The sequence below is a fragment of the Hipposideros armiger genome, unplaced genomic scaffold (assembly GCF_001890085.2).
Source record: "Hipposideros armiger isolate ML-2016 unplaced genomic scaffold, ASM189008v1 scaffold_1209, whole genome shotgun sequence".
Lineage (NCBI taxonomy): Eukaryota > Metazoa > Chordata > Mammalia > Chiroptera > Hipposideridae > Hipposideros > Hipposideros armiger.
In genome coordinates, this window is record NW_017732559.1 from 146,592 (window position 1) to 172,905 (window position 26,314).

General features: G+C 35.1%; 1 protein-coding gene across 1 annotated transcript in view; it reads right to left on the reverse strand.

Annotated features, from left to right (window-relative positions):
• Positions 1 to 4,134: 4,134 nt before the first annotated feature.
• KIF21A (kinesin family member 21A) overlaps positions 4,135 to 26,314 on the reverse strand; it is a 165,703-nt gene continuing 143,523 nt past the window's right edge. Inside the window, exons 25-35 of the mRNA XM_019632962.1 lie at positions 24,611 to 24,718; positions 23,039 to 23,167; positions 20,899 to 20,937; positions 20,195 to 20,209; positions 16,735 to 16,871; positions 14,929 to 15,109; positions 13,283 to 13,447; positions 11,114 to 11,231; positions 9,518 to 9,688; positions 8,004 to 8,203; positions 4,135 to 5,422 (exon numbers count right to left, since the gene is read on the reverse strand). Coding sequence (XP_019488507.1) covers positions 5,329 to 5,422; positions 8,004 to 8,203; positions 9,518 to 9,688; positions 11,114 to 11,231; positions 13,283 to 13,447; positions 14,929 to 15,109; positions 16,735 to 16,871; positions 20,195 to 20,209; positions 20,899 to 20,937; positions 23,039 to 23,167; positions 24,611 to 24,718 — 1,357 coding nt within the window. The 3' untranslated portion in view covers positions 4,135 to 5,328. The remainder of the gene's footprint in view (positions 5,423 to 8,003; positions 8,204 to 9,517; positions 9,689 to 11,113; positions 11,232 to 13,282; positions 13,448 to 14,928; positions 15,110 to 16,734; positions 16,872 to 20,194; positions 20,210 to 20,898; positions 20,938 to 23,038; positions 23,168 to 24,610; positions 24,719 to 26,314) is intronic.

Consider the following 26,314-nt stretch of genomic DNA (forward strand, 5'->3'; position numbering starts at 1 on the left):
GGATTCCTGTGTGGTCATAGATGGCTTCCAGTAGCAGATGGAGCCACATCCTTGCTGAACTGCTCCAGGGGGAGTGTGCAATCAGTTTCTCCAGTCGTGGTACAGTAGCAACCCTTCTCTTCAACAGACCTGGGATCTAGGTCAAGGAGTCCTCACCTAGATGGATAATCCCTGCCAGGGGAATGCCGGGTTTTGACTAGTCTAAACTAGGTTTCTGAACCACACTATAAAGGGGAATAGAATGGACTTCATACCTGTACTTCTCAAAGCAAGCATGAGCCCCTTCCCAGGCAGCATCAGTGTCACCTGTGAACTTGTTAGAAAGGCAAACTCCTTTGAATCAGAAAACCTGGGTGTGTGACCAGGCAACCTGTGCCTTAACAAGCCCTTGCAGGTGATTCTTATTCCTGCACGCTAAAGGGGAGGCGCTGGCTGAGACTCATCCGAATGATTCCTGGGGTTTCCCAGGATCACATGGACCAGGTAAAGGTAGGATGAACTTCTGAACTAAGAGTTTGAGAAAAATATACTGTGTCTTGGAGTCTGCCCAACTTGTGACTACCTCTCCTCTCTAAGTTAGGTTGTACTTTATTATTATTATTTTTTTGTAATAAGACAAACTTTTCAGAACACTGAGACCAGCCAAATAGTTTTCACGTGCCCATTATTCCCTATCAAATACAATGCACAACAATTTCTAAATAGGACCCTTTTTTTCTACCTGAAGGTGGGAATCTTTAATTACTCAGTTGAGCTGCCAAGATGTTATTGCTCACATGGTGATAGAGCAGTTGGCCATTTCTCACCCTCCACCCTATAGCCAGCCCCTGCAAGGAACTACCAGACCTTGTTCCAGTAAACACAGGGAGTGTTCAGGGCCTATGAAATACTCTCCCTAAGGCAAAATGATGGGGTCAAGGAGAAATCCAATTACAACCTTTGGCTTATTTGGGATGCAAAAGGATAAGATTTTCCTGACCAATTTATGGAAAACTGCCTATGAAATACAACAAGAAAGCAACAATACCAAATGAAGGCACTTTAAGCACAGGACTGCAGATGTATTTACCCTCAATCCAAGCAGCTAGTCATCTCGTAAGGACCTAGTGATCTTCACATGCCCTGCTTAAGGGAAATAGTCAAAACATATTAATAATCCATGCGATAGAAAAATGTTTATTATGGAAGGACCTGGAATCTCAGACCCCTTTTGGAGATTTTTCTGAGTCTCTCCTGAGTGTGAAATAGATAAGGCTACTTTAATCCAGGGAGATGTTTAAAGTGAACACGTCAGAAGAAGGAAAAGGGTCTAGAGTCATTTGTTCTCTGTTGCTGAAACTCAGTTTCCATCAGATCATCCTCATTTGTATTGGGTTTTGATTCAGTTGATAAGGAGGTGTTCTTAGCTGCAAGTAACAGCAGCAACCAACTCTGCTAGTTCAAACAGAAAGGGAATTTACTGGAGATTATTAGGCAATGCGTACAATTTCCAGAGGGGCCAGAGAATGGGGGTTTGGAGGCTACACAACCAGGAAGGATGTCCAGAATCATATTTCACAACCGGTCGCTTCTTTCTGCACTTAGGTGCAGGCTCCATAGCTTGCACCATCGATACTGACACTCAAACTTCTTCCATTGCTTCCATGGAAAACAGCATTAGCTCCCATGACCCTGCCACAGGGATTCAGTGAGGTGTCAACATTTTTGTGTCACGAGCTCCCAATTCAAAGTCTGTTGCCAGTGACTCTAATGGGACAAATCGAAGTCACATGCCACCCAGGCTGCAAGGGGAAGTGGAGGAAATGAGAAACTGTCACCTACAATGAGAGGTGGAATTCACAAGGCGGGAATATCTCTAACATAGGAAATTGTTCAAAGGTGCTAAGACATCCAAGAGTGGCAAATGTCTACTAGATCCAGACTTAGGATCCTCTAAAAGTTTACATTCAGCTTTCATTTTACTTTCTTGCCATCAGGTGTGGGTCAAAGAGGCAAGTACTGCGGTTACACACTGTCCAAGTGCACACTTACGGGCTTCTTACTAGCTTATTGAAAATAATAGAAGGCAAGTGCCATAACAGTGTCCTGCCCGATGCCAGCCGTGCCATCCACTTGGAGCCCAAAGAAAACACAAGAAAATCTCCATTAAGCAACATTCTTATCAGAAAGTTCAGTTATTCCAAGAATAATGAGTTATTAATCTAAGAGGAAATATTAATATGCCATCTTATCCAAATCCTTCCATTTAAATAGCTGACTTTTTTTTTTGCATCACTTTTATTTATTTAGGCATATGTGACAGAAAACATTGTGGTGCTCAAAATTTGGAATTTTTAATGAAAAAATTACATGAAGCCAGAGTTTCCTGAGCAACCAATATTTTTAACGGAAGAAATTGTTTTTGAGCTGACCTTTCTTAATAAGGAATGTGTTACCCTTAGGCAGAGGAGATCAGAGCGTTAACCACGAGGGCTGGCTTTTACTAGCCTAGAGGCGTCCTTGTCAAATTAGAAAAAAATGCCTTCCTGAATACACTTTTTACTTCCATATGATGGAAATGATTATTGTATTCTTATATTTTTAAGAATAAGATGATTTACTGCCATCTACCCAAAACTTGTTCTTACATTGTCTAAAAGTGAATCATACCTTGGGTTGTGCACTGCACGCAAGCCCTGTAACCACTCCCTCTCTGCATGTAACAGTCTTGAGCAGGGTTTGGCAAATTATAGCCTGTGGGTTCATATGCTTGGGGGAAGCAAAGTTAAAGGTGGAACCCAAGCTGAAAAAAGTCTGAGAAAGGTGGCCTTTACTTTTCCTAAATCTAAATTACACAAAAACAGATCAGAAGGGGTTTAGAATCATATTATCGCCATATGTGATTGTGTCACTGTCTGTCTCGCAGAATCCCCCACAATGCTGTGCAGCACCAATTCTAGGATATAGTCCACCACTTCGAGGATGGACACTACTTTTTTTTTTTTTAACAATTAAACATCTCTGAAATCGGGTGCTTCTGACCATCAATGACGTCTTAGATTACCCCTATTTCAGAGGACACCCAGTCAAACAAAGAGGGAAGTAAATGCTCAGCAAACATTTCCTATTATAATTATTAACCTCGCGAAAAAAGAGTGAAGATTAATGGCAGCTGGGACTTTTAAAATTAGTTGAGCATCTCTTTATGGTTAGAAACTAGAAAGATAACTCTTATTTTTGAGCAGCAGTCCTGTGAAAATAAACACTCTGAGAGTACTAAAATTCAAAATAGTCCTGACATTGTCTGTCAAGTTTTGGCATAGTAAATTTCTTCAGGGAAGGAGGCAAAATTACAAAGTACCTGAGTTTCTCATTATTGGAAAATCCCACCTTTAAAAGGTTTTACAAACATTTGACTCTGAAATCTAACACACATTAAAAAAATAGGAAAGAGAAATATATATATATATATATGAAAGAGAAACATATATATGAAAGAGAAACATTATTTTATATATATATATATATATATATATATAGTTTAACACATCACCTGGGACCCAGGTCAAGAAATAAGATATCACGAGGACCCCAGAAGCACCTGCACACCCCCAGCTTACCTCCTGCAACACCCACCAGTCACCATTCCCTCCATTTCTTCTCTAAGTAACCAAGGTCACTATTGTCCTAACATTTATGTGAATAATTTTTATTTGTTTTGCCATCTATGTTCAAATCCCTAAATTATAGTTTGATTTAATTCCTTTAAATAGTGAACTTCCTTGGCTCATCAAGATTGGGTTATAGTTAACATTTTTCAAAAATATTTTGTTGGGGCCGGCCGAGTGGTTCAGTTGGTTAAGAGCTCGCTCAAGAGTTTGAGCTCTGAGCAACAGCAGTTCGATTCCCGGCCCCAGCTGAGAAGCCGCTGAGCTGCCAACAGGTGGCAGGATGGCTCAGCTTAACAAATATATATATATATATATATATATATATATATATATATATATATATATATTGGTCTATTGAGCAAAAGAAGGAATTCATGTGAAGTGTTGGATAACAACAAAATGCCTTTCTTTGTAGCACACAGATAAAACAAATTTTTATAAACACTGGCCATTTTCATATTAAAAAAGAACAATAGAATAAAAATAATTCATAGCAACATGTTTATTTAAGCCCTACCTCCGCTTTCATTTACAAGCAAATATTTTCAAGGAAAAAAAAATCACAAGACAATATTTTCAAATGTTATACCATCTACATAAAAATTAAACTTGCAGAATTTACAAATTAATCTGAGCAGACAGATAAATTATACATCCTTTTGCAAAATCCAATCTACAGCATTTAAAAATTCATACGGTTACAATGTAAGACATTCTCTCTTTACAATCTACCTATTTACATAGTTTTTCCCACCACAGATGATACAGTTTTCATCATAGCTACCAAGGTTTGCAAACATAGTGTATTTAAAATATATTTAGCAGCATATAAAAAAAATAGATAAAAGGGTAAGGAAATACTACTATTAAATAAAATGAAATTAAAAGGTGATAACAGAAATAACTCCATAGGAAAATAGATTAAAATATATTCTGTTAAGACATCAAAAATGTTTCCATCACAGAATGTATGCACAGCACTAATACAACAACTTAACGGCATTTTAGTCCTGAGCACAGGATATATATATAGCACAGCTGCAAAACTTTGGTCGATACAAGTAAACGTCAACATTTAATCAACATTTAACACAAACTGTTTGACATTCTTGGTTAGTAGATTAAGGACAACCCCTCTTCATGAAAAATCATCAACGATATTCTCATCTTATTGTTTTTCCATTACATTAAAAGAGTTTTGAAACTTGGAAACCCTCCATAGACTGATATAAATACCAGACAAACAGACCACAATTTGAGTAATATTTCCAATAAGTTTAAATACATAAATTATCTGAACACACTACATAAATGAGTTCATAGTGGGTTGCATTATATTCCAGGTGCATTTTCTGACTGTCACAAAAGCAGACATATTATAATTCAAATAATTTGAAGGTGTTTTTTATAGCTAGTCACAAAAATCCAGCCACAATAAAAGTGTGAATCAAGCAGTACATCAATTATAGAATATATATATATATTGGGAGATATTAAGCACACAGGATAGTACACAATTTTATTAGCATACCACTTATAGTCAGCAGTTGGATTCAGATATATTTTCCAGTTAATCCCATTCATAAATTTTTGCCTAATAAATGTAGGGTAATATTTTCCATAAAGAACATATACAGCATTATCACAGTATTTAGTTTATGACTATCTTCATTCATGTTTAATTACTGGCAATATCTTCCCCCAGATCTCCTGTGTCAGACATCTGCCCATCTTGCAAATTGCGAGCCTTCCAAATTCTCACAGTCCGGTCACTACGAAACAATAAATTAAAAATGAACGTGAGAAAAGAGGCAGAAAGATAAACAGTTCTTAGAATTACCTATCATGGAAACATTTTCTGAAGAAGTCTTTAATAGATATAAGTAAAAATACACAATGTCCCATAAGTATATCTTATATACTTATATTATATAATGCTATTAAAATAGCTCATATTATTAAGGGCTATTGGGCAATAAAGCTATGATCCCTGAGAAAAGGAAAACAAAGAAGGTGAACTCTATGACACCTCTGGCTTTTGGCCCGGAATCACTTACCAGACTACAGCACAGGGAGTGGGAATCCCAACAGAAAACCAGAGAATCATTGAGTTGGAGACATAGAAATGGAAATCTCGGAAGAGTGAAGTAGTTAGAATTTGCAGGACCAAGTAGAGAAGAGGAGCAAGTTATGCAGAAAGAACTATGCAGCTATGGAAAAAGAACTCCATGAATCTACATAGGGGTCCCCTAATGTCTTTGACTGACTGTTAAGCTGCACATGAAAGAAAAAGACTACCAGGCCAGCCCAAAAAACAACTATTAGTGAGTGAGCTATAAGTTGAACAATTCCCAGAGTTCACAGAAGGCTATGAGACATTCAAGCCCTGACCAATAAAGTAGAGAGCTATCAAACACCTAGAATATTCGGTGGAAATCTAAGAAGATTTAAAAACAAGCCCCAAAAAGATAAAGCTGAAAAGTAACTTAACTGTCTGACAAACAAAGCCCAACACTCTTGAAAGAAATACAACAAAATCCAGATACTCAAAATACAACATTATAATGTTCAACATCCAATAAAATATTACTTGACATAAAAGAAGCAGGAAAATTGAGACACATTTATAAGAAAAATCAATCAGTGACAACAGATCCAGAAATATCAGATAGGGTGGAATTACTACACAAAGGTTTCAAATTATAAATTGCCTCAGTTTAGCACCTGTAAAATGGGGATTAGAATATTTATCTTCTAGAGTTCTCATGAAAACTAAATGAGTTAATGCCTGAAAAGCACTTAGAACAATGCTTGATAGGTACTAAGCAGTATACAAATGTTTGTTAAATAGCAAATAAATAAGCAGAACTAATTTGAAAATAGGCCTTCTGATATCCTTGGCTATTTTCCTCATTTTTAAGTTACGTAGTAAATACATTTCCATCTGATACACTATGAATAAACTGAGAAAAAGCTTAGGTCTTCAAAAGTAAGACTATATCATGGAAGACAGGTAAATACAGTAAATCACATCACCCACCACACCTCAGTGATACACAATATTTCTATAGCATTATAGCTCTGAAGGGTATTAAGTTATTTCCAATGAATTATCAAAAAAACAAAAAAGTTTCCAAGAGAATAAACAAAAGTGGTGACTTTTTAAAAAGTAATGCATTGTGGAAATAGCATCCCTGAAGCACCGAAGGCAAGAACTTTAGAAAAACACAAAATAAATTGGCTTTGATGTACTTTAGAGATGAAAAGAAAGTAACTCTAAATGAAAAGAGGGATTCGATATAAACAGCACAAATAATGAGCAATGCCACAGAAATACAGCAGAGGTTTAAGAATAAAATCAGGGTAACCGTGCATTTGGGCTCCATGAATCAAGAAGGTACTCAAATTAAATTAAGCAATACGATGGGTACACAAATAACGCAGGGAGATTTTCAAGATTGATTTTCATGAGAAATTACGTTTTATTTGAATGAGACCCACACCTCACATTATACTACATATGCTTTCCTTTCCAAAGTACTTATATACAGACTATGTCATTTTTATGGTCACAGCATCTCTCCACCTCCTTTAAGCATCTTCTTCCATGTCACTATCAGTGAGGCTTTCGCTGACCACCTGTTGTGTAATCCCCGCCCCATGATAGTCTCATTCTTTTTCCCTGCCTTCTTGTTCTCCATAGCACATGTCACCATTTCACTAGTATTTACTTATTTAATTTTCTTCCCTTCTCTCCTTAGAATGTAAACTGGGGTTTGGATCTGTTGTAGCCACCTCTTTATTCCCAAGAGCCTGGAACAGTGCCTGGCACATAGGAGATTCATCATGAAGGAATAAATGAACAAAATGAATCAATCAACAAGAGGAAGCCGATGTTATCACTATGTACTTATATTTTAATGGGAGATGGAAGAGGCACAAAGAGATTTTTCAAATGACTTGTTCTAAATGTGCAAAAATGGCAAGTTTGTGGTCTTTCTGGGGAAAAACAAATCTTTAGAAATTAGTCATCTATGAATGATTTTATTTTTTGAAAAATCATCAGGGGGAGATCTGGCAGCAGACTTACTCGTATATGCAGGGTGCTAACACAGGAGTAACACGATATCACCATGTACTCTGGGAAGCCTACACTCAGTGCCCACAGTGTACATCAGAAAATATAAACGAGATGTCTTAGAGCAGACATCAGAAGGACTGTAATAAAAGAGGGATTTCAGGGTTTTCATGTTCTACATTCAGGATATTTACAACTTAGTTGTTGTTAAAATAGTTGTTAAATCTGAACACAAGTAATCAATACAGAGGAGAATCACATAAGGAAAAACTTACTCAGCTGCAGTAAAAATGTGGGTGGAATTAACACATATGGCGTTGATAGGATTATCGTGACCCTTCATCTCTCCGACTGGCACAAACGTATCCATGTTCCAGAGTTTCAAAATGCCCCCTCTGCAGCCACTAAGCAAAACTGGATGGCCTGGCACCACTCCCAGGGCACAGATCCAATCCTTATGTGCGTTTGGAACTTGCTGAGAGAAAAAATAAAGAGAAATCTGCAGCTTAAGGAGAGCCTTCCAAATGGACATTCTCACACCAAAAAAAGTTACATACATTTTTACTGACAAAACCCAATTTTTGGAACTTTGAATGGCCTGGAAACTGTAAAAATTATTTTCTACACAATCATGCTTAGTAATTTAAAGAAATAAATCTGTAATTTGCTCCCCAATTTGTCTCACTAATTATCATCAGTGTTAACAATAATAAAGGCCTATGATGTTAAAAATCTATAGAATCTAAAAAACCTGAAAAGTATATGTATGTACAATTTTTCAAACATCACATCCTCTTCATGGGCAGCAAATATCTCACCTTTCTCCAAAATTTACTTAATAAAAGTTTGAAAACGACAACCTGGTATGTAGACTATAAGGACTGCCTCATAAAATCACTGACTTAAACATTTGGTAGAAAACATAAAGGCCGAAAGCTTTTCGTAGAAGACTGGAGCTAATGTATATGTTTCATAATAAGCAAACAATAATTATAAGATCAGCTTGTATGACTATATTTTATGCATAAATATATTTATATGCACAATATAAAAGTTACAACCATGAATGTTGTCTATAAAAGAAAAGCTTTTGAATGCAATTTATTCATCTGTTGCCAAGGTTTTTTCCTATTAATATTCATGCTACCTCTCTATTTTGTTTTTGTCTTGTTGAGAGTAGGGAAGTGGTAGCAACTGCAATATATACACACCCATAGATGTGTAAGGAAAAGCTTGAAATTGAGAGCGATTTCATCCGTTAACTATTTTCTTCCCCTGGGAATTAGGAAAAGACACCAATATTTGGTTGTATTGATACAACACTTCACCCCAACTATTGTTCTACAGAAAATGAGAGAACTATTACTTTGGATGCATGAAGATGCTCTTGTAAGATGAGGAATCATTACACTACTCTGACTCAGCTAAATGTGGTAATCTATGGAATATGTGTACCTAAAACAAAAACAAAACAAAATGATAAACTGTAACTGCTCCACTCCAAAACTGATTTTATTTAGTGAACACACACATGAGGCAATCCCAGATCTTTCAACTCTTATCAGTGTCTATCCTCCTCTTATTCAGGAGGTATTATGAAATATTGAATGTTGCCCTTCTCGTTATTAGTAAATCTGGTGGAGGATGATGAAACACTCCTTAAGAGGAAGCTGTCATTAACATTATCCCTAAACAATGAAGCTCTCCATAGAGCCTCTTCAAATTCTTATACAGACAACTGAATGACTTTGAAGTACCCACTCCATTACACGAAAAGGTTTTACATTACCTGTAGAAGGTCTTTTTGCGCTAAGTCCCATTTCTTGATTCCATTATCTCTGGACCCACTAAATAGGTTATCCCCTTGTATGGTTAGTGCTTCAATGCCATCATAATGAGGGGGTTCAAAATTGTGGGTGGGACTCACAGTTCCAAGAGCCCCTTCAGTTACATCAAACATCTAAAAAAATTAGAAAGAAAGCAGTCATCCTATTTAACTTACAAACAAGCTCGTATATGTGTTCCTTCATAGAAACACACAGACATGTACTCATACACTAACCAGACATGATTTGTTTTGTTACAATGTTTATCTAAGTTAACTAAATCAACCTGGTATAAATGACCCTGGATGAACCTGAGTCCTTTTGTACACTAGTTCTGTTTGCATGTCACATGCTTACATGTCTGTAAGCTTTTAAGAAAGGCAACCAATTTTTCCATGTATAAGTGTATAAATGGTATGTTCGATTATAAAAATACTACATATCAATCCAGTTGAAATGTAACTAATTGATATGATTGTTATTTAAACACTATTAGGAAGCTCCGCAGTCCTGGTGGTCATCTCAAATGGCCCTGAAGCTGCTATTTCAAAACCTTTCACTCCCCTCAGTGGCCCTTGTCTCTCTTAGCTGTTGACCTTGTGATTTCCTGAAAAAGCTAACATGATCAAAACCATATTTTTTAGATCCTTCCCATCATTACAAAGTTTCCTTTTATCTTCAAACATTCTCTCACCCTTCCCTTTTTTTTAGATGCCAGAGTGTACTTACTTCTCCCCAAGGTTCACATCTTTGATCTGATTCTAACTTCTCCTCCCACCCTCATCAATTGCCACCACTTTACTCTTCTCACTTTTCTTCACCACTGAGCCCATTTCCTCAGCATATAAACATGCTCAAGTCTACTGAATACAAGATCCTCTCCCTTTATCCATTCTATTTTTAAGTCACTAACCCATTTCTCATCTCTTAATCAAAGCTTCTGGAAAGAGTACTTAAACTCTTCCTATCACTCTTCTTTGCTGTATCCTCTTTTCATTCCTACTGCTGCTTACAGTACTTCCCAAGGCTGACTCCTGTTACCTTCTCTGTTCTTTGGCCATGCCATCTACTCTAACTCCTTGAACACCTGCCTCTATTTGAATGGCTCCCAAACCGACATCTCTAGTCATAACTGATCATAAGCCCTGGGCTTGCCTTTCTACTGGCCTGCTGGCCTACATGATCATGTCCTCTATTAGTATCTCAAATGTAATATTTCCAGAATCAAACTAATCATCTTTCCTCTCCTTACCTGCTAAGTTCATAAAGTCTGGAGGCCATAATCTGCTCAGTATAAAAGATGGTGACAGTGAGACTCAAGCACTAGTTGGATGACTGTGTTAAAATCTTTAGCAGCCCTCCCAACCTATCTTCTATCAAAAAGGAGAACACATAATTAATTAAGATGATACAATTAGGAGCTATGAGTGAAGAAACGATCAGAAAGGGAAAGCAAAGGATAGAAATGGAAAAAAGAAAATTAAGAGAAAGGGTGAATGAGTTTGAATACTTCACAAACATCATTTAAGAATAGAATTCAACAATCCTGTGATACACACTTTGATGTAATGGTCCTTGGAGCCAGTGATGATGAGATCTTGTCCATTGGAAATCTGATCTACAGTAAGGCACATTACAGGGCCGAGGTGTCCCGTTAACTTTCCTGTAGACTGAAACCTTTAAAAAAAAAAAGAAAAATAATTTTTTTGGAAAATATTTTTGAGCATGCAGAGGCTAACTCTCAATATAAGTAATCTACATTCTTTGATAAAATAATTCACTATTTTTTATTATTATTTTAGCTCCACCTCTATGCAACTCTGTCCAAATTAGAGTACAAAAATGGCCAAACTAATCTATTAGAGTGGGAAGAGTCCTAAAGAAGTTATTTAAAACTGACTAATGTTATTTAGGTAGTAAACAAAAAGGCAGCAAAAGTCCAAAAAATTGCTAATGACTAATTTTTAACTCCAACCTAAATCCAGGTAATCCTTAATCTGTTAAATGTCCAAACATCTGATAGACATATAACTGATGTTGTGAAGTCCAATTTGAAATTTGATTAAAACAACTATATCACTATATAACTTGCCTAATCAATAACAATATGGAGAAAGTAAAATTATTTTATTATACACACACACACACATCCACAAAAATATTCTCACATATACAAATGTACATATATGCACTCATACATATATGCAAATATATACATACATACATCTATGTGTGCATAGATGTATGTCAGAAAATAGGTGGTATATTTCACCAGTTATTACAAAGTTATGAAAATGACCAGAACATTTATCTGACTGGTAGCAAAATGTCTGATGTCAATTATCCAGGGGTTACAATGAACCTTTGTTTCACAGTCCTACCTCAAATCAAGCTGCTGGACTATAGAGATGTATTAGGCTTCCAGAGTATTTAATAGCTTCTCGAAAACTATTCTCTTAGTTACTTCGTTAAAGTGAAACTACATTTAATCATGTTGCTGAAATCAACCAGTTCACAAAGGATCTAACTTTTCAGCATAATAAAAAGTATAAAGATTTTCACAAGCTCATCTTTTCTGTCTTATGTCATGATTTTGAGTATCTTTCTCTATGGTGTTCCTCATGTGAGTCAAATTTAAGACCTTCAAGAAGAAACCTTACTTCTTTTCTAATTTTCTTAAACAAGCACTGCTTATCGTTTTCTATATTTTATTCCTAAAACAGTACTCTGGACTGCGGTTCCTCTCTTTCCCTGTCTTCTACTTATCTATCAATTATGTTTATTATACTTTCTCAGTCATCTGTTGAAATGTGATAAGCTATAACTAGTCATTCTCAAACCTTCTCAAACTAATATCCCTTTGATTTACCACTGACAAAGCCCTTCCAGATGGGAAGTACCCTGTACTATCTGAATTGCAAACTTTACTCAGTACAGTACCCTGTAATTGCCTGTTTAATGGCCTTTATTCTCATTGTAACATGAGCTTTAAGAAGGAGGATACCACATTTGTCTTGCTCAGTCTTTATTCCTAAGACCTATCACAGTGCTAGGGCAGTACCTGCCAAAATTGATGTTGCATAAATATTTGTTAACTAATAAATCAACATTGCATTGTTGCCAAAATTTTAGGAACTAGGAAAGAAACTAAAATAAACACTCAACTAAAGGATAAAAGCTCATATTTCATGGCAAATAAAAATCAAACCAAAGGTGTAATGCCTTACATTTCAATTTATCAATCTTTATTTCTTTTTAACCACTTTGTCTTCTTAATATTTTATTTTATATTCACCAAAACTCTGAGGATGTTTGCCCACATTTGTTAAATTAAGTTTATAAACTGAAAAATTTGAGATAGAAAATGTTTAAATGACACTGCAAAAAGTAATTCTGTCAAGATACTGGTGAAACTAGGATGAGAATCTTGGTCTCTTCCTAGTAAACAACACAATTTGTAGAGAAACATTAAGAGAAGTGAAGGTTTCAATTCTATTTTCCTTCATATACATTATTTTTTCCAACAAAGGAACTTAGAAGAAATGAAAGTTGTGAGTTTGCTAAAGAGAACAGAAAAAACTTTTAGGGATGTTGGACTGAAGAGAAAAGCCCATGGTTTTACATTAACTTCTGGGGTCATAAAAATTAGATTTCACATGTATTAATATGTTAATGCCTGAAAGTTGTATTTTCCATATGCAGGAAGTGCATTGTCTTTGAAATTCTACCTTTTCAGGTCCCACATTCTGACAGCATTTCCGGAAGCCGCATAGAGGAAAGTGCCCGTTGGGTTTAGTGCAATTTGATTGATCTGGTTCTCTCCAGAAGGAATAGCTACTGTCCTGCTGGTACTCGCAGAACAAGCATCTCCAAGAGTAACTTGACCTGAAGACCTTAACAGAGGCAGAACAAAGCAGAACAAGTCACATTTCTGCATAACAGCTCAGCTTAAAATTCCTTGAATTCCTAGGAAACAGGCTATAGGCAACAATAAGATCTGTGTCCTTTTTGGTCAGCATATGTCCAGAACCTCGCACAGCACCTCACATTCACATAGTAAACAAGATGACATGGCTTAAAACACAATTTGCAAGTCTATTATAAAGCTAGGAATTACAGGCCCTGAATCAGGGATAACTACCATATCATTCAGAAAGGTTAGATGACAAAAAGAAAAGAAAAACACCTCAACAAAATGATACAGCATCACAAAGGTAATTCAATTTCCTGCTGCTTCCAGGAGCACCCTGAGGGCCAGGCTTACCCATATTTCTGTTGTCTAAAAGATTTGTCCTTTTGAATTAAAGACACTGAGAACTTTTTATATTATTTTAAGTTTTTGTTTACTTTAACCCATTCATACATGCAGTATTTGCTGTGTACTAAAGGTTCTAACATAATTAATTCTATTTCCTCAGATAAATTCTAAATGGTAAATATATTTTTTAAATTCTGAAACATTTTCTCAGCTAATTTCTAAAATATCAACTTACAATCTATCTTTTCAAATTTGACTTTAGGGAGTCCACTGGATTGGAAAATTTCTAACATAAGATAGTATTCCTTTTCTATAAAATTTCCCTCAAGAGACTTGCATTCAGTATAATAAATAATCAGTAGTTCTCAAAATACAAATTAGCCCTTAAATGTTAATGATTCCTGCTTTACAAACTATTAAATGTTAATAATCCCTATGCTAAATCCCCAATTTTAGTAAAAATTAGCCTTTCCTATGCTCCCTTCTCTGATTTAAACCAGCAAAGTTCACCTCAATTTCAATTATGTAAAACAGTTCATCAATCTTACAGCAAAAAGAATCATTATTTGTTTTACAATTTAAAGACATATATGATTACAGACACAGAAAACAAACTCATTCTCCAATTGTCCAGCGTAACCTGCAGTGATGAAATTTGTGCTAACACCAAAACAGTGTAAGTCCTCTCCCCCCACCAAAAAAACCTATTAATTATTCAATACCTGCTAATTAAAGATTACAAATACTTCTCAATTGTCTACAATGGTGATTTGAGCCATTTTCCAAGGAGTGGTATTCACTTGATGCAAGTAATATAAATCATTTAACTACATCAAGTAATAAATACTATGAAAATACCTTAGTATTCGGGAGCAAGGAAACGTAAAAGGTGTACTCAGTCACAGATCAAATATGATTTATCTTGCCCTGTTTAATACTGAGAAAATTTTATTTTCTCAATAGTTTTTTCCCCTTTATTTTAACTGTGTTCTTACCATAAACATTTGAACATCCTTTGTGGACAGGTATAAATAAAAAGGCTTTCATAGTCCTATCTTTTCTTATATACTGTGAAGAACTTCTCCCCGTTGCGCTACTTGTCTTTAAGTTACTTACGTCAGGGTTCGGATGCACTTTGCTGAATCTCTGATATCCCACACCTTAATATAAGATGTTGACACCGTGAAGACCAAACTTGTATAATTACAGTACTTTACAGATACGACATTGTTGGGATGGCCTCCCAATGACATTATCTCCTGTCCTGTCACCAGATTCCATACTTTACAAGTACGATCTAAAATAAACAGATAAAAAAAAGGGGGGGAGAAATGCTGTCAATACGAACTAAATTACGTTCTCTTAATAGTAAAAAGTATTTAAACAGTTTCTCTCCTATGAGAAGGAAATGCAATAAGAAAACAGTGATTATTCTGTTCATCTGCCCCAGGCATCCTGACTCCATCCCTGACCCCTTGCAGCCAGTTCAAGGGAGAAGTAGGGGTAAAGCATCAGATGAATGCCAGGGATGTCTGGTATATGCATCATGCAGTATTAAAAAAAACTGATACAAAACTTTGAAATACTCATATCCAAAGAATCTTGTTTCAAATTGCCCCGGAACTTAAGATGGCAAAACATTCTGCTTTGATAGCGTCCCTCCCTCCTCACAACACAACCACATGCATAAACACACACACCTTTCTTTACCAGGGGTCACTGGCTGACGGATTTTATTTTTGACCCAAAAACATAATCATAAAACGATTCTATTTTGTTTTTCTGACATGTTGACTACCTAATTATCCTCAAGAGATAAATTTAAATTGAATCATTAAAAGAAGCCCATTTTCATAGAGCAGATTATTTTTAAATGGGAGAACTGCTTGCCATTATTTACAGTTCATAAATGCTAGCAAGATTCTTATACTTCCCTCACAGACAATGAGTAATAAATGTTTACGGATCAAACTGAGTCTTGCCACATCCCTAAATACTAAATAACTTTTACGAATGCCCCACATTCCTGTATATGCTTCCTTCTCTCTAGCCTCACTGTCCATCACTTCTCTTACATATAGTCCCCTATTCAACCCAGTTGGATTCAGTTTCCAAACATACCCACTTGTACCTCCATGTCTCTGCTCATGTTGTTCTGTAATCTTGGCTGCCAATCCTTACCCTTCACTATGCAAACCATCCTATAAGGTTCATCCGAAATGCCTCCTTGTCAAAGCCTTCCTTATTTCTCATAGCTTGGCATAATCTGTCCCTTTTCTGAAATCAAAACACTCCTAGTCCATAAATGCTCAAACCATTAACAATTGATTTCTAGTTACCTGCAATTGTACCAAAGTGGGTAAGAGTGCAGGTTCGGAGACAAGTAGACCTAGGTTTCCAATCCTGGCTCTTCCACTCACTAGCTAAGTTTTTCTAGGAAAATTATTTAATTTCTTGAATCCTCAGTTTCTACATCTGTAAAATGAGGTTGCAGCATGTATTTTACTGGGGTGGTAGTGTGAATTAAATGAGATGTAGAGTCTAGCGTCTCAGATACAGCGAGTGCTCGAGAAATGCTACCCACCTTACTCTCTTTTACCACACCTTATATTGTAACAGCCTTTTATAAAGGTTCATAGAAACTGCATTACTAAACTCAGGGCCTTGCATGCATTAGGTGCTCAGTTACCAAAGGGAGATGTATTCTCGCAACATTCTATTTACATAACATCATCACAGATATTATTTTCTTCCCAAATATGCAATGGTTTTATATTTTCTGTAATTCAGGGGTTGAACTAGATTATCTCTTAGACTCTTATGGGTCTTAAGCAGTTTGACTTTTTTTTTTTTTTTTTGCAAAGCCTGTTAAAATGTAATTTCTTTAAAAAAACCTGTTAAATAACCCTAGGAAGCTAGCACCTTTTGATCCGGTGAAGAGGAGATCATCAGTAGAATCCACACAGAGCACAGCTTTTGTATGCCCTTCAGCTATATGAATACACTGGAGTGGAGATGCTCTGATCCCTTTTGAAGCAGGAAATGGGTTGATTATGCCCCTGAGGTGGGGAGGGAAAAAAACAAGATTGACTTCAGTAGCTATATCATGAGACTAATTTCACTTTTTCCCCCTGACTTGAAGAAGTCTTTCTAAGTAATTGGCAATAAAGTGCAGACTGCTCCCCTGTCTCTTTTTTAAGCAAAAGGACAGAGACAAAGTGTGAAATAGCAATAGTAGTGACTGAGTACACCAACTAATCAGGTATCAGCTAGCAGCTGCATTCTACAAAGAGCAAAGCTTATGACACATTTGGATTTTCTTATTAACAATTTCATCTCTTCAAAGTTTAATGAAGCAATACTGGAAACTGAGTGTAGTGAATCCTGACAAATAAGAAAGTATAAATGTCAGTAACTGGAAGATGTGACTGTATGTCATTCTCGAGTGTTACTCTGTCAAAGCGGGCATTCTTGAGAAAGTATAACACATGTCACCTAAGATATTAAGAAAGCAAATTTCAAACAAATTTGGAAAAAAGACAGCAATGATTGCATGAACAGAAACTCTGAAGAGAGAATGATTCAAAATTATCTAAAACTTAAAGAAAAAAATGCTAATAATCTCAAGGAGGTAAAAAGAGTAAGAATTTAAAAGAACAGTGTGGCTCTTAGGGATCTTTCCCGTAAGTTTAGTATTTCTGGAGTTTGCTTTATACTATGGGGCTATGCACTATGGAAATATACAGATTATCAAAACATTATCCTTATCCTAAAGGAGTTTAAAACAGGATCTGAATTAAAAGAATTGTGTTGGGAAGATTAAAGATGAGAATGAATTAAGGCAAGATAAATATATCAGCCAGATGAGCAAGAAGAAAAATTATGGTGAAGTACATCTATTACATAAGATAGATGCCTAATATTAGGACAAATACAGGCATAAAACAATACTGCATCTATCTTCTTGATGAAAGAAAACAATCTTCAAAATGCAAAGGGCGGAAATGATGAAGAAGAAATATAAACTCAAGATAAATTAGAGCTGCAAATGGAGATTTATTCAATGAGTTCAAGTATTGCTGTTTTTAAATCATTGTATCACAGGCTTTTGAAAGTATATGCCATTGTAGGAGCAAAATCACTACAGTACCTCCATTGGTACTGTAAGAAGATTAAGAAAGGGGACAAAACATGTAGACCCAATTTTCCAAAAAGGAGGAAGAAAGGGATTTCAGAAATTACAGATGAGTAAAATCATTATAAACACTTAAAAATAAATTCTTATCAATAAGTGATAACATAAGCTCCATAATCTCATGAAGGAAGTTCTTTGTAGGGTGATTGGCAACAAATTGGAGGAATGTTATATTCACAATATATGTTGAGCCCAATAAAACCCATAAAATAAGCCTTTCAAATCCTTGTGGACATGGTAGGTAAGCACAAAACTATTGTAGTAACCTAGTTCCATTGGTGCTTGGAGTCACACCTAAAGAATCAATAGTCTGGAAGTAGGTCTTCAAAATCTCATCAATCTGTTTCTAACCCTAAAGAACCAGAGATGCCCTGTTCATTAAACTGATCTATTAAAGAACTGGCTACTATGCTGTACTGCCTAGAAAAACGACAAACAAAATTCATTTATTCTAAGTCTGTACTTAGCACTAAAATAATCATTGAATAAAATTTAAACATAAAATTTAAGTCGAAAATAGAATGCTTCAAGTAGGAAAGGGGCTTAAGAGTAGCCTAGATTTAAAAAGCTACAGAGATTTAGTTATTGACTACAAGATCAAGAGATCAACAATTTATGGTTCCTCTCGCAACACTTTCAATGACTTCCTCAATAGAAGTAAATATTTCAGGAGACAGTAATGGTGTTACTACACTTTGCCAAAGCTACCTTTGGAATGGGGTTGAGTTCTAGATGCCACATTTTAAGAACAACATTGAAAAACTGGAGACTTTCCAAAACAGTGGAAGCAGAGTGAAGAATATGTAGACAATATCCTATAAGGAACAGATGATGAGACTACACCTATTGAGCTGATAAAAGAACATGCATTGGAGAAGAAGACACAATTGCACAGTTAAAGGGCTGACTATTTAAAGAACTGACACATACACACCAAAAGAAGTACTAGATTAATTCAGGTATAGCTCAAGAAGACTGATGAAAGACCAATAAATAGAAATTTAAAGGAGATATATTTAAGCTCAGAAAGAAAAACAAAAAAAAGAAAAACTTCATTTTTAGGGTCTAGTTATAATGATTTCAAAAAGTAAAAGGATTTCATCACTAGAAATAATATCAGAAATTGTTATCACTAGTTTTGTAAGTACACAGTCTAATGCTATTATTTGCATGTGTATGTTGATTTGAGATCCTTGAAATTTGTGCTCAGTAACTTGTTTGTAAGGTAAGAATTTAACCAGATTAAAAATAAAATGGGAGCAAAACCTTCTCAAAAGTCTGAATCTGACATTTTGAAATCCTGTTGATGTGAAGGGTATAGCTATGAACTGAAGCCATCAAATTGTAACTATTGCTTAAAATATTGAAAAGACATGATCCAATGCACAGTCAATTGCTACTGTTACACCTCAAGCAGAAAATATATGTATATGTATTCCAACACGCTGTCTACAGTCTAAGAGTTGTTTCTGATCAGCATTTAACGACACAAGTCATCCTAAGAAAAAATACAGTTGCCTCAATTGTGTGATACTATGTCTCCAAAGATTCCCTTCCTTCAGATTCTTAGCTTTATCATAAGGATTGACTAAATGTTCCCCAATGATGCAACATCCAAAACTATTCTGTCAATCAAGAATTTATTAAATGTTCCCCTGATGATATAACATCCAATACCATTCTGTCATGTCAAAGGTTGTAATATTACAAAAGCACTCAGTAAACATATACCTCCAGTGACTTATTGATGGCACAGCTCCTGGTGAGCCTCTTTTTCATTCTTATGTATTTTAATATCATTGATTACTCAGACTTCTGAAGAAAACTAATCTCAACATTAAATATAGCATTTTATTAATTAAATACTGAAAAGCACTCTCAAATATGCAGATAGTAGAGTTAATATATATATATATATATATATATATATTACCTTACACCAAAGACAATTTCAAAAACCTAGAATTTGGAAACATACATCCATGGTACTTCTTTCTCTATTAGAATTATCTATTCACATTATGAAACAGAAAAATCAACTTTAAAATAGTTTCTTTAAATGTTGCAAACTTATACAACAGGCTTGATTTGAAGGAGAAAAGCACTGATTATTGTTCCATGCAAACCAGAAAAGTCTTGCAATATACTGTGAATGAGATTAATTTCCTTTCCCTCCCCCCCGCCTACCTTCTGGAGGATCTACTGATGATCAGCAAAATGGCCATAAAACAGGGAAACGAGTGCGAAAAGAGAGAATACATATGGTAAGTGGGAAGAGGAAATGATAGAGAGGAAGAAAGAGAAATTAAGGGTCCAAACAAACCCACAGCATGAAAAAAACTCAACATTGTTATTTTAAAAATAGCATCTATTGGTAAAAAAAAAAAAAAAAAGTAAAAAGCTCTTCTACAGTCGATTTCTTTCTTTCCTTTTTTTTGGGGGGGAGTACCATAGTATCCTTTTTCTTTCTAGTATACCTTCTTTTCATCACAAAACTTGCCATAAACTTTTTATTTAAAATTGCTAAACAAACAAGAAAATACACTGTATTCACCTCCCGCACTCTAAGGTATTGGAAATACTTAATCACTGAAGAGCAAAACTTTTTGAAATCAATATTATAGAACTTAATTCTTTTAAAGAGAAGATTTAGATTACAGATAGAAAACAAATATCAAAATGATATTATGCAAAACACGTCTGCCACTACTTTTTCTAAAACATATATCACAAAAACATATTAAAATTAATATGTGTAAAAACATTAGTGCATCTGTATGGTTTACAACAAGTTATGCATGCAACAAAAACAAGACTTGCTTAGAGTTTCTAGGAAGGCATTTTAGAACGTCATGAAATGCCAGAATATAGAAAAGTTAGAAAGAAAGTACCTGTGTACCTCCGACAGAGAGGAATCACTTTCATCAGACCTACAGTGAAAGAGTTAGAATTATGAGGATAAAGGATACAGGTGTCAACAGGTAAAGACACTGAGATTGAACTGAAAATTAACAGCATGAATAATAGAAGTATAGCAAATGCTTCCTTTATAGCACCCTGCTTTTCTATTTGCACTGGATGTCAGCAAATTCAATGCAGAGTTAAATCAGGTAAAATATTTGATTCTTATGTTTTCTACAAAGACTTTGGGAAAAACCTTTCTATTACTGATCCACAGAATCTATCTATCCTCACTTCTAAAATGTAGTCTCCGAAGAGGAACAATATCAAGTAAGTAAAATACATCACTTCAAGATTGTATTTAATTGACTAGTACCAGACAAAATTGCTCATTTCAATAAGTATTAATGAATTTTATTCATCTTGATAACTACTTTAGATTTAGACTCTGCTGTGGAAGTTGCCCAAATACATTACATGTTTGCAAGGAAAACAAATCACTCATAATTTAATAATCTTTGATTTTTAACATCTCAAAAACACGCAGTTCTGACCAGGGCATCACTCAATAATAGTTGGGGAGCTTCAGTGGGATTTGAAAAATAGGTGACCCACTCCTGTCAGCCCTACCCTATACCCTCTAGGACTGGCAGTGAGTCTGGTTATGAAAATCTGTTTAGCTTGTATAATAAGCCTGTTGACAATGAGAATGGAGTAAGTGCTGCTGGCATGGACTGGAAGCAGAAATAATGTGTGGGATCTACATCCAGTGGACGAAACATGTTAGTCTTAAAAAGGAACCCCAAAGCAAGTGATTCAAAAGGTAGCTGAGTTTTAGAAAGTGTAGAGTGGTCAGTTATTTTAAGGCAACTTACAGAAATGACAACAGTCATTTGTTAGTAGCTTATAAAATATTTCAGTAAAAGATATGGAACTATGGTTTGTTTGTCAAGATTATCAAAAGATTGACAGAAAACTTTATGATTGAGAACACAAGGCAAACACGATTTAGCAATTCTTCACACCACTAGTGAAAATGGACTTCCCAAAGACATCCCTAAGATTTACTCTTTTCTCAATTAAATGAGAGGTATGATTTAACAATGTTAGAGTCTTTTTTCAATAACACATAATATTTACCTATGTAGATCAATTTAAAGGATGCATCATCTACTGATTAAACTATTTTAAAATCTAATCAAGTATTTTACCCATAAATTAAGTAGATTAAAAATGATTTCAAAATGATAGTATGTTTCTCTAAGTCTATAGCGCCATTTACCATGATCTAAACACTCCAGACATCTTAAGCAGAATCCTATTAATTTCAGAAATTGTTGATATAAACAGAGAGATTATAGCACAGAAAACAAATAATTGGGGTGGGAGACAGGCTATCAACTACTTACATATACAATGTTATCATTCAAAGGCAAAGCAGATAAGTCTGAGTTAATAAATACCTTATGGCAGCATTGTTAGTACCGAACAAGAGAGGTTCTGGCTCAATGTGAGAATACTTTTTCACTATTTAATGAAAATAGTATTTTCCACACCCTTCCAACTTCTCTTCCCCAACAACCCACCCTCAGTCCTATCCCTTCACTCATAAAGGTACTCTTTTATTCCAAGAGCACAATTAGTGAACTTTTCTGGTGGATTTGTACAGAACAACCAAATGACAATAACATGTTACCCATATAATAATGGTCTTTGTAGGCTGTTCTATCCACCAAAGATCAAAAATAATTTGCCTCTTTTCAACACAGGCTATCTGGATTAGAGGCTTTTGTGGGCTCGTAGAAGCTGAAGCATCCCAAGAAATTTAAACTTCAAATGTTCTCAAAGTTATTTTCAGTTCTAATGTAAAAGAAAAGGCAAGACAAGTGCTGAACATATAGTAATGCAAATCTACAAAATGGAATAATGTTCAGCAGGAAAATAATGTTCAGTGATTTTGTCTATGTGGTTCATTTCCTGTTGGACAAACACATAAAATAGGGAGAGAGTGGACAAGTCAGTCTCCATCTCCCACAGAAAGAGATGGCTAAATGTTTTCTACACATTGTATTGAAAGGTTCAGAATACTGTCAGAATAAATAGTTGGGGCTCCTTTCCATAATGACTTACTTATCCTGCTGAACTGATGTGTTTCCCTGAGAAACAGTAAGACGATTAAAAACATTCAGTTCATTACGGGGTCGGCTTGGTGGGGAAGAAGGAGGTGAAAGGCTAGCCTCTGAGGTTCCAGAGTCTGAGCTACAAGAAAAAAAGAACATTAAATGGGTGGAACATTAATTGGTTATGATTTGTTAGGAATGTTACATGAAACATGCTTTAAAAAAAAAAAAAAGCTTGTCATTAGAGAATTTCTTCCTTCTTTCCTCCCTTCTTCATTCCTTCCTTCTTCTCTTCTTTTTTTGTAAGATAAAACGCACTCTGAACAATGTAATTAAAACATTTTTTCCCACTGAATTTTGTGACATTGGCCACGAGATGGCACTAAAGAAAAGTTGTATCTGCTGAAACCTAAAGTCAGGACAAATAAAGCAAGCGAAATTTAAAATTATACAATTTTAGAGCTGAAACCAAGTTCCTCATTTTACAGGCAAGAAAACAGATCCAGGGAGTTAAAGAGTAATTTGCCTACTCAAATAATTCATTCATTTATTTTTAAATTACTGATTTACTCCATTCCCCATCTCCCAATTATTCTTGAGACATTTGAATCAGTAGAAACAGGCAAATTACATCTTTAAATACAGGAAGCAAGGATGATTAGAAGGATAATTGCCATGATATTCAAGTCAGCTAAACCAGTGGACAAAGTAGAGAGCGTGCACAGGGAAGGGGGATGGTATAAGGTTGTCCACTTAGGTACAGAAAATATACGAAAACTTCCTTTTATCTTTATTTTTATGTTAAAGAAATTTTCTTTACCAATATTTAAAGGTACGTTGGCATTGTCAGTCAAGGCCACGTCAAAGATCCACCTGCCACATGCAATTCATTAGGTGTCCTGAGGGAGGAGTAGGCGTGCCACAGAGCAGAGGGTGACAGTGGCTGTAGCCCATTCATTCACCTTTCTGCATGCTGTGGTGTTGCAATTTACAAACGCCCAGCTAAGTGGGTCATGTTGTCATTGTTAAGTCAACTCACCCTCACAAAACATACTAATAGCTTTTAAAAGATTTCATCAAAAACAAAACAAAACAAAAAAACCATTGATAATACCAATTGAAACACAAAAGAAGACCAAGGAAATGGCACAACTCACACCCTCTAAGTTGTTGGGGTTTTTTTGTCAACCCCTTTAAAGAGGTAAAGTCCATGTCAGTTTCATCAGGTGACAGCCAAAATTAACTTCAAATTTCCCTAGAAGATTAGTTGAACTATACATTTAATAAAACTCTCCTCAAGTGTATATTAACTCTGATAATAATATACACAAGTGATTGAAAAATACGTTAAGAGTACATGATTGGGGACAAGTGCTCAAATATTTATACAGGTGTGTGTGACCAAGAACTTTAGAAGACCACTTAGCCAAGCCAATAGCTGACCCAATTGCCTTCATTAGTCAAATCAGTGACAGGCACAGGGCCAGCCCAAATCTACAGAATAATTTTACTATTGTCCTTTAGTATCCACAGGCAGCAGGCATGTTACACAATCTAATAGATACAATTATGAGCAACTTACTGTTTTTGTTCCTTGGCCTTTGATTTTTCTGCTTTCTCATATGCCTTTCTCCTGGTTATAGGGGAAGGCTCTGGTAGTTTTTTTTCTGATAGAGATGATGGTCTGGAACTAAAATAGAAAAAGATTCTGTAATCATCTCATTTTTAAAATGCACATATAACTTTCTTTGTCAGATAGTCAACCTAAAATTTTTAATAGATTAATAACTGGAACTTGAGGACGTTTTCTCGGGAACAAAAAAATAAAACTAGGATAGGAGAATATTACATGGGTTATTTCTAGTTAATGAAAGCTTAAGAACTATATATTGAATTTTTAAATTAGTAATCTTATCAAATACATGCAAACCCATTATCTTTGAATATAAAAGTCAATGCTATACTGCCAACTAACTACAATAAATATTTTATTTTAAAAATAAGTGTTTTAAGTTTGATCAGAATTGCTTCCGCTGAAGAAAAATTATTTTTACCATTTTAGAAGAACAAAATTTTAGAATATCAGGATATGAGAAACAATGAGATTTAATGAACTATATTTAGACATAGTCACAACAAAACAGTGCTATAGGTAATCGCAAAAAAAACACATAATTATTTTAATTAACTATTTTACTAAATTTGTAACTAACATATTTTTAGAATTAAAATATTCTTCCTTCATAAATATTAAATGTTGAATAGTGGCTATGTAATTGACAATTTAAGACTATGAATTTTATGTATGGCGGTAACAAATTTTAATTGAAAAAATAAATTTTTGCTATCCTTAGCTAGTCATATTAACAAGTAAAAAAATCCACAGAGGAACTGGGAAGCAAGATCCCCAGAAAGGGCTTACATGATTCCCATTTAAAAGTGAAAACTAAGTATAATTAAACTTTGTGTGCCTACTTTCTCTAATCAAAGGAAATCAAATTTTAGAAATTCTGCATCAATTAAGTCATAAGGGCCACGTGAGTAAATCATTTTACCTTCTGCATGAAAGTCACGCAATAAATGGCTTAAGAGTTCCTGTAGCAAGGGCATGACCAGCTCTTAAATTTGTACAGAATTACACAAGCATCTGAATTTATGAAAACTTAAAGATAATTCATGTGAAGAGAAAGTCCAAAAGATATTTTCTACTTGTCAAAGAGGATATATTTTTTTAAATGAATAAAAAGGCAAAAAGAAGGTATTACCTGAATCTGGATTGCAGGCCATAGATTTAGTCTTGAAGTTCCAAAAGTCTCTACTCATCTGACAGACTAAATGCTGAACATATGTATGTGGGCTCCTAAAACCTGTCCTCAGCTCTATTTTACTACCTTCGCCAAAAGCATTTCTTCTATTGTGATCTTATCAAAAATGCACTGAAGCCACAAGCTATGCTGGTTAGCAATCTCGAATAGCAAATCCAATAGTTAATTACATAGGCCATCTCAAGCACGTGCAAGAAAGTTCTGTCATCATTAAAATTAAGTTTGGAATTAAAGGTTGCAGATGGGCTTACTGAATGGAAGACCATGGAACTATCTTCATAAAATGAAGAAAGTTATGGAAAACAGAGATATTCAAAGGGTGACAGTTTGTTATGTTTTGTTTGCAGAGTCATATAGCATGTGCTGCTTTTTGGCAATATTTCTCAATGCTGTGATGTATTCACCCTATAAATCATTTGCTAGATCATGTGTGAGGGTTAGTTTGAAAAACATCATTAAAG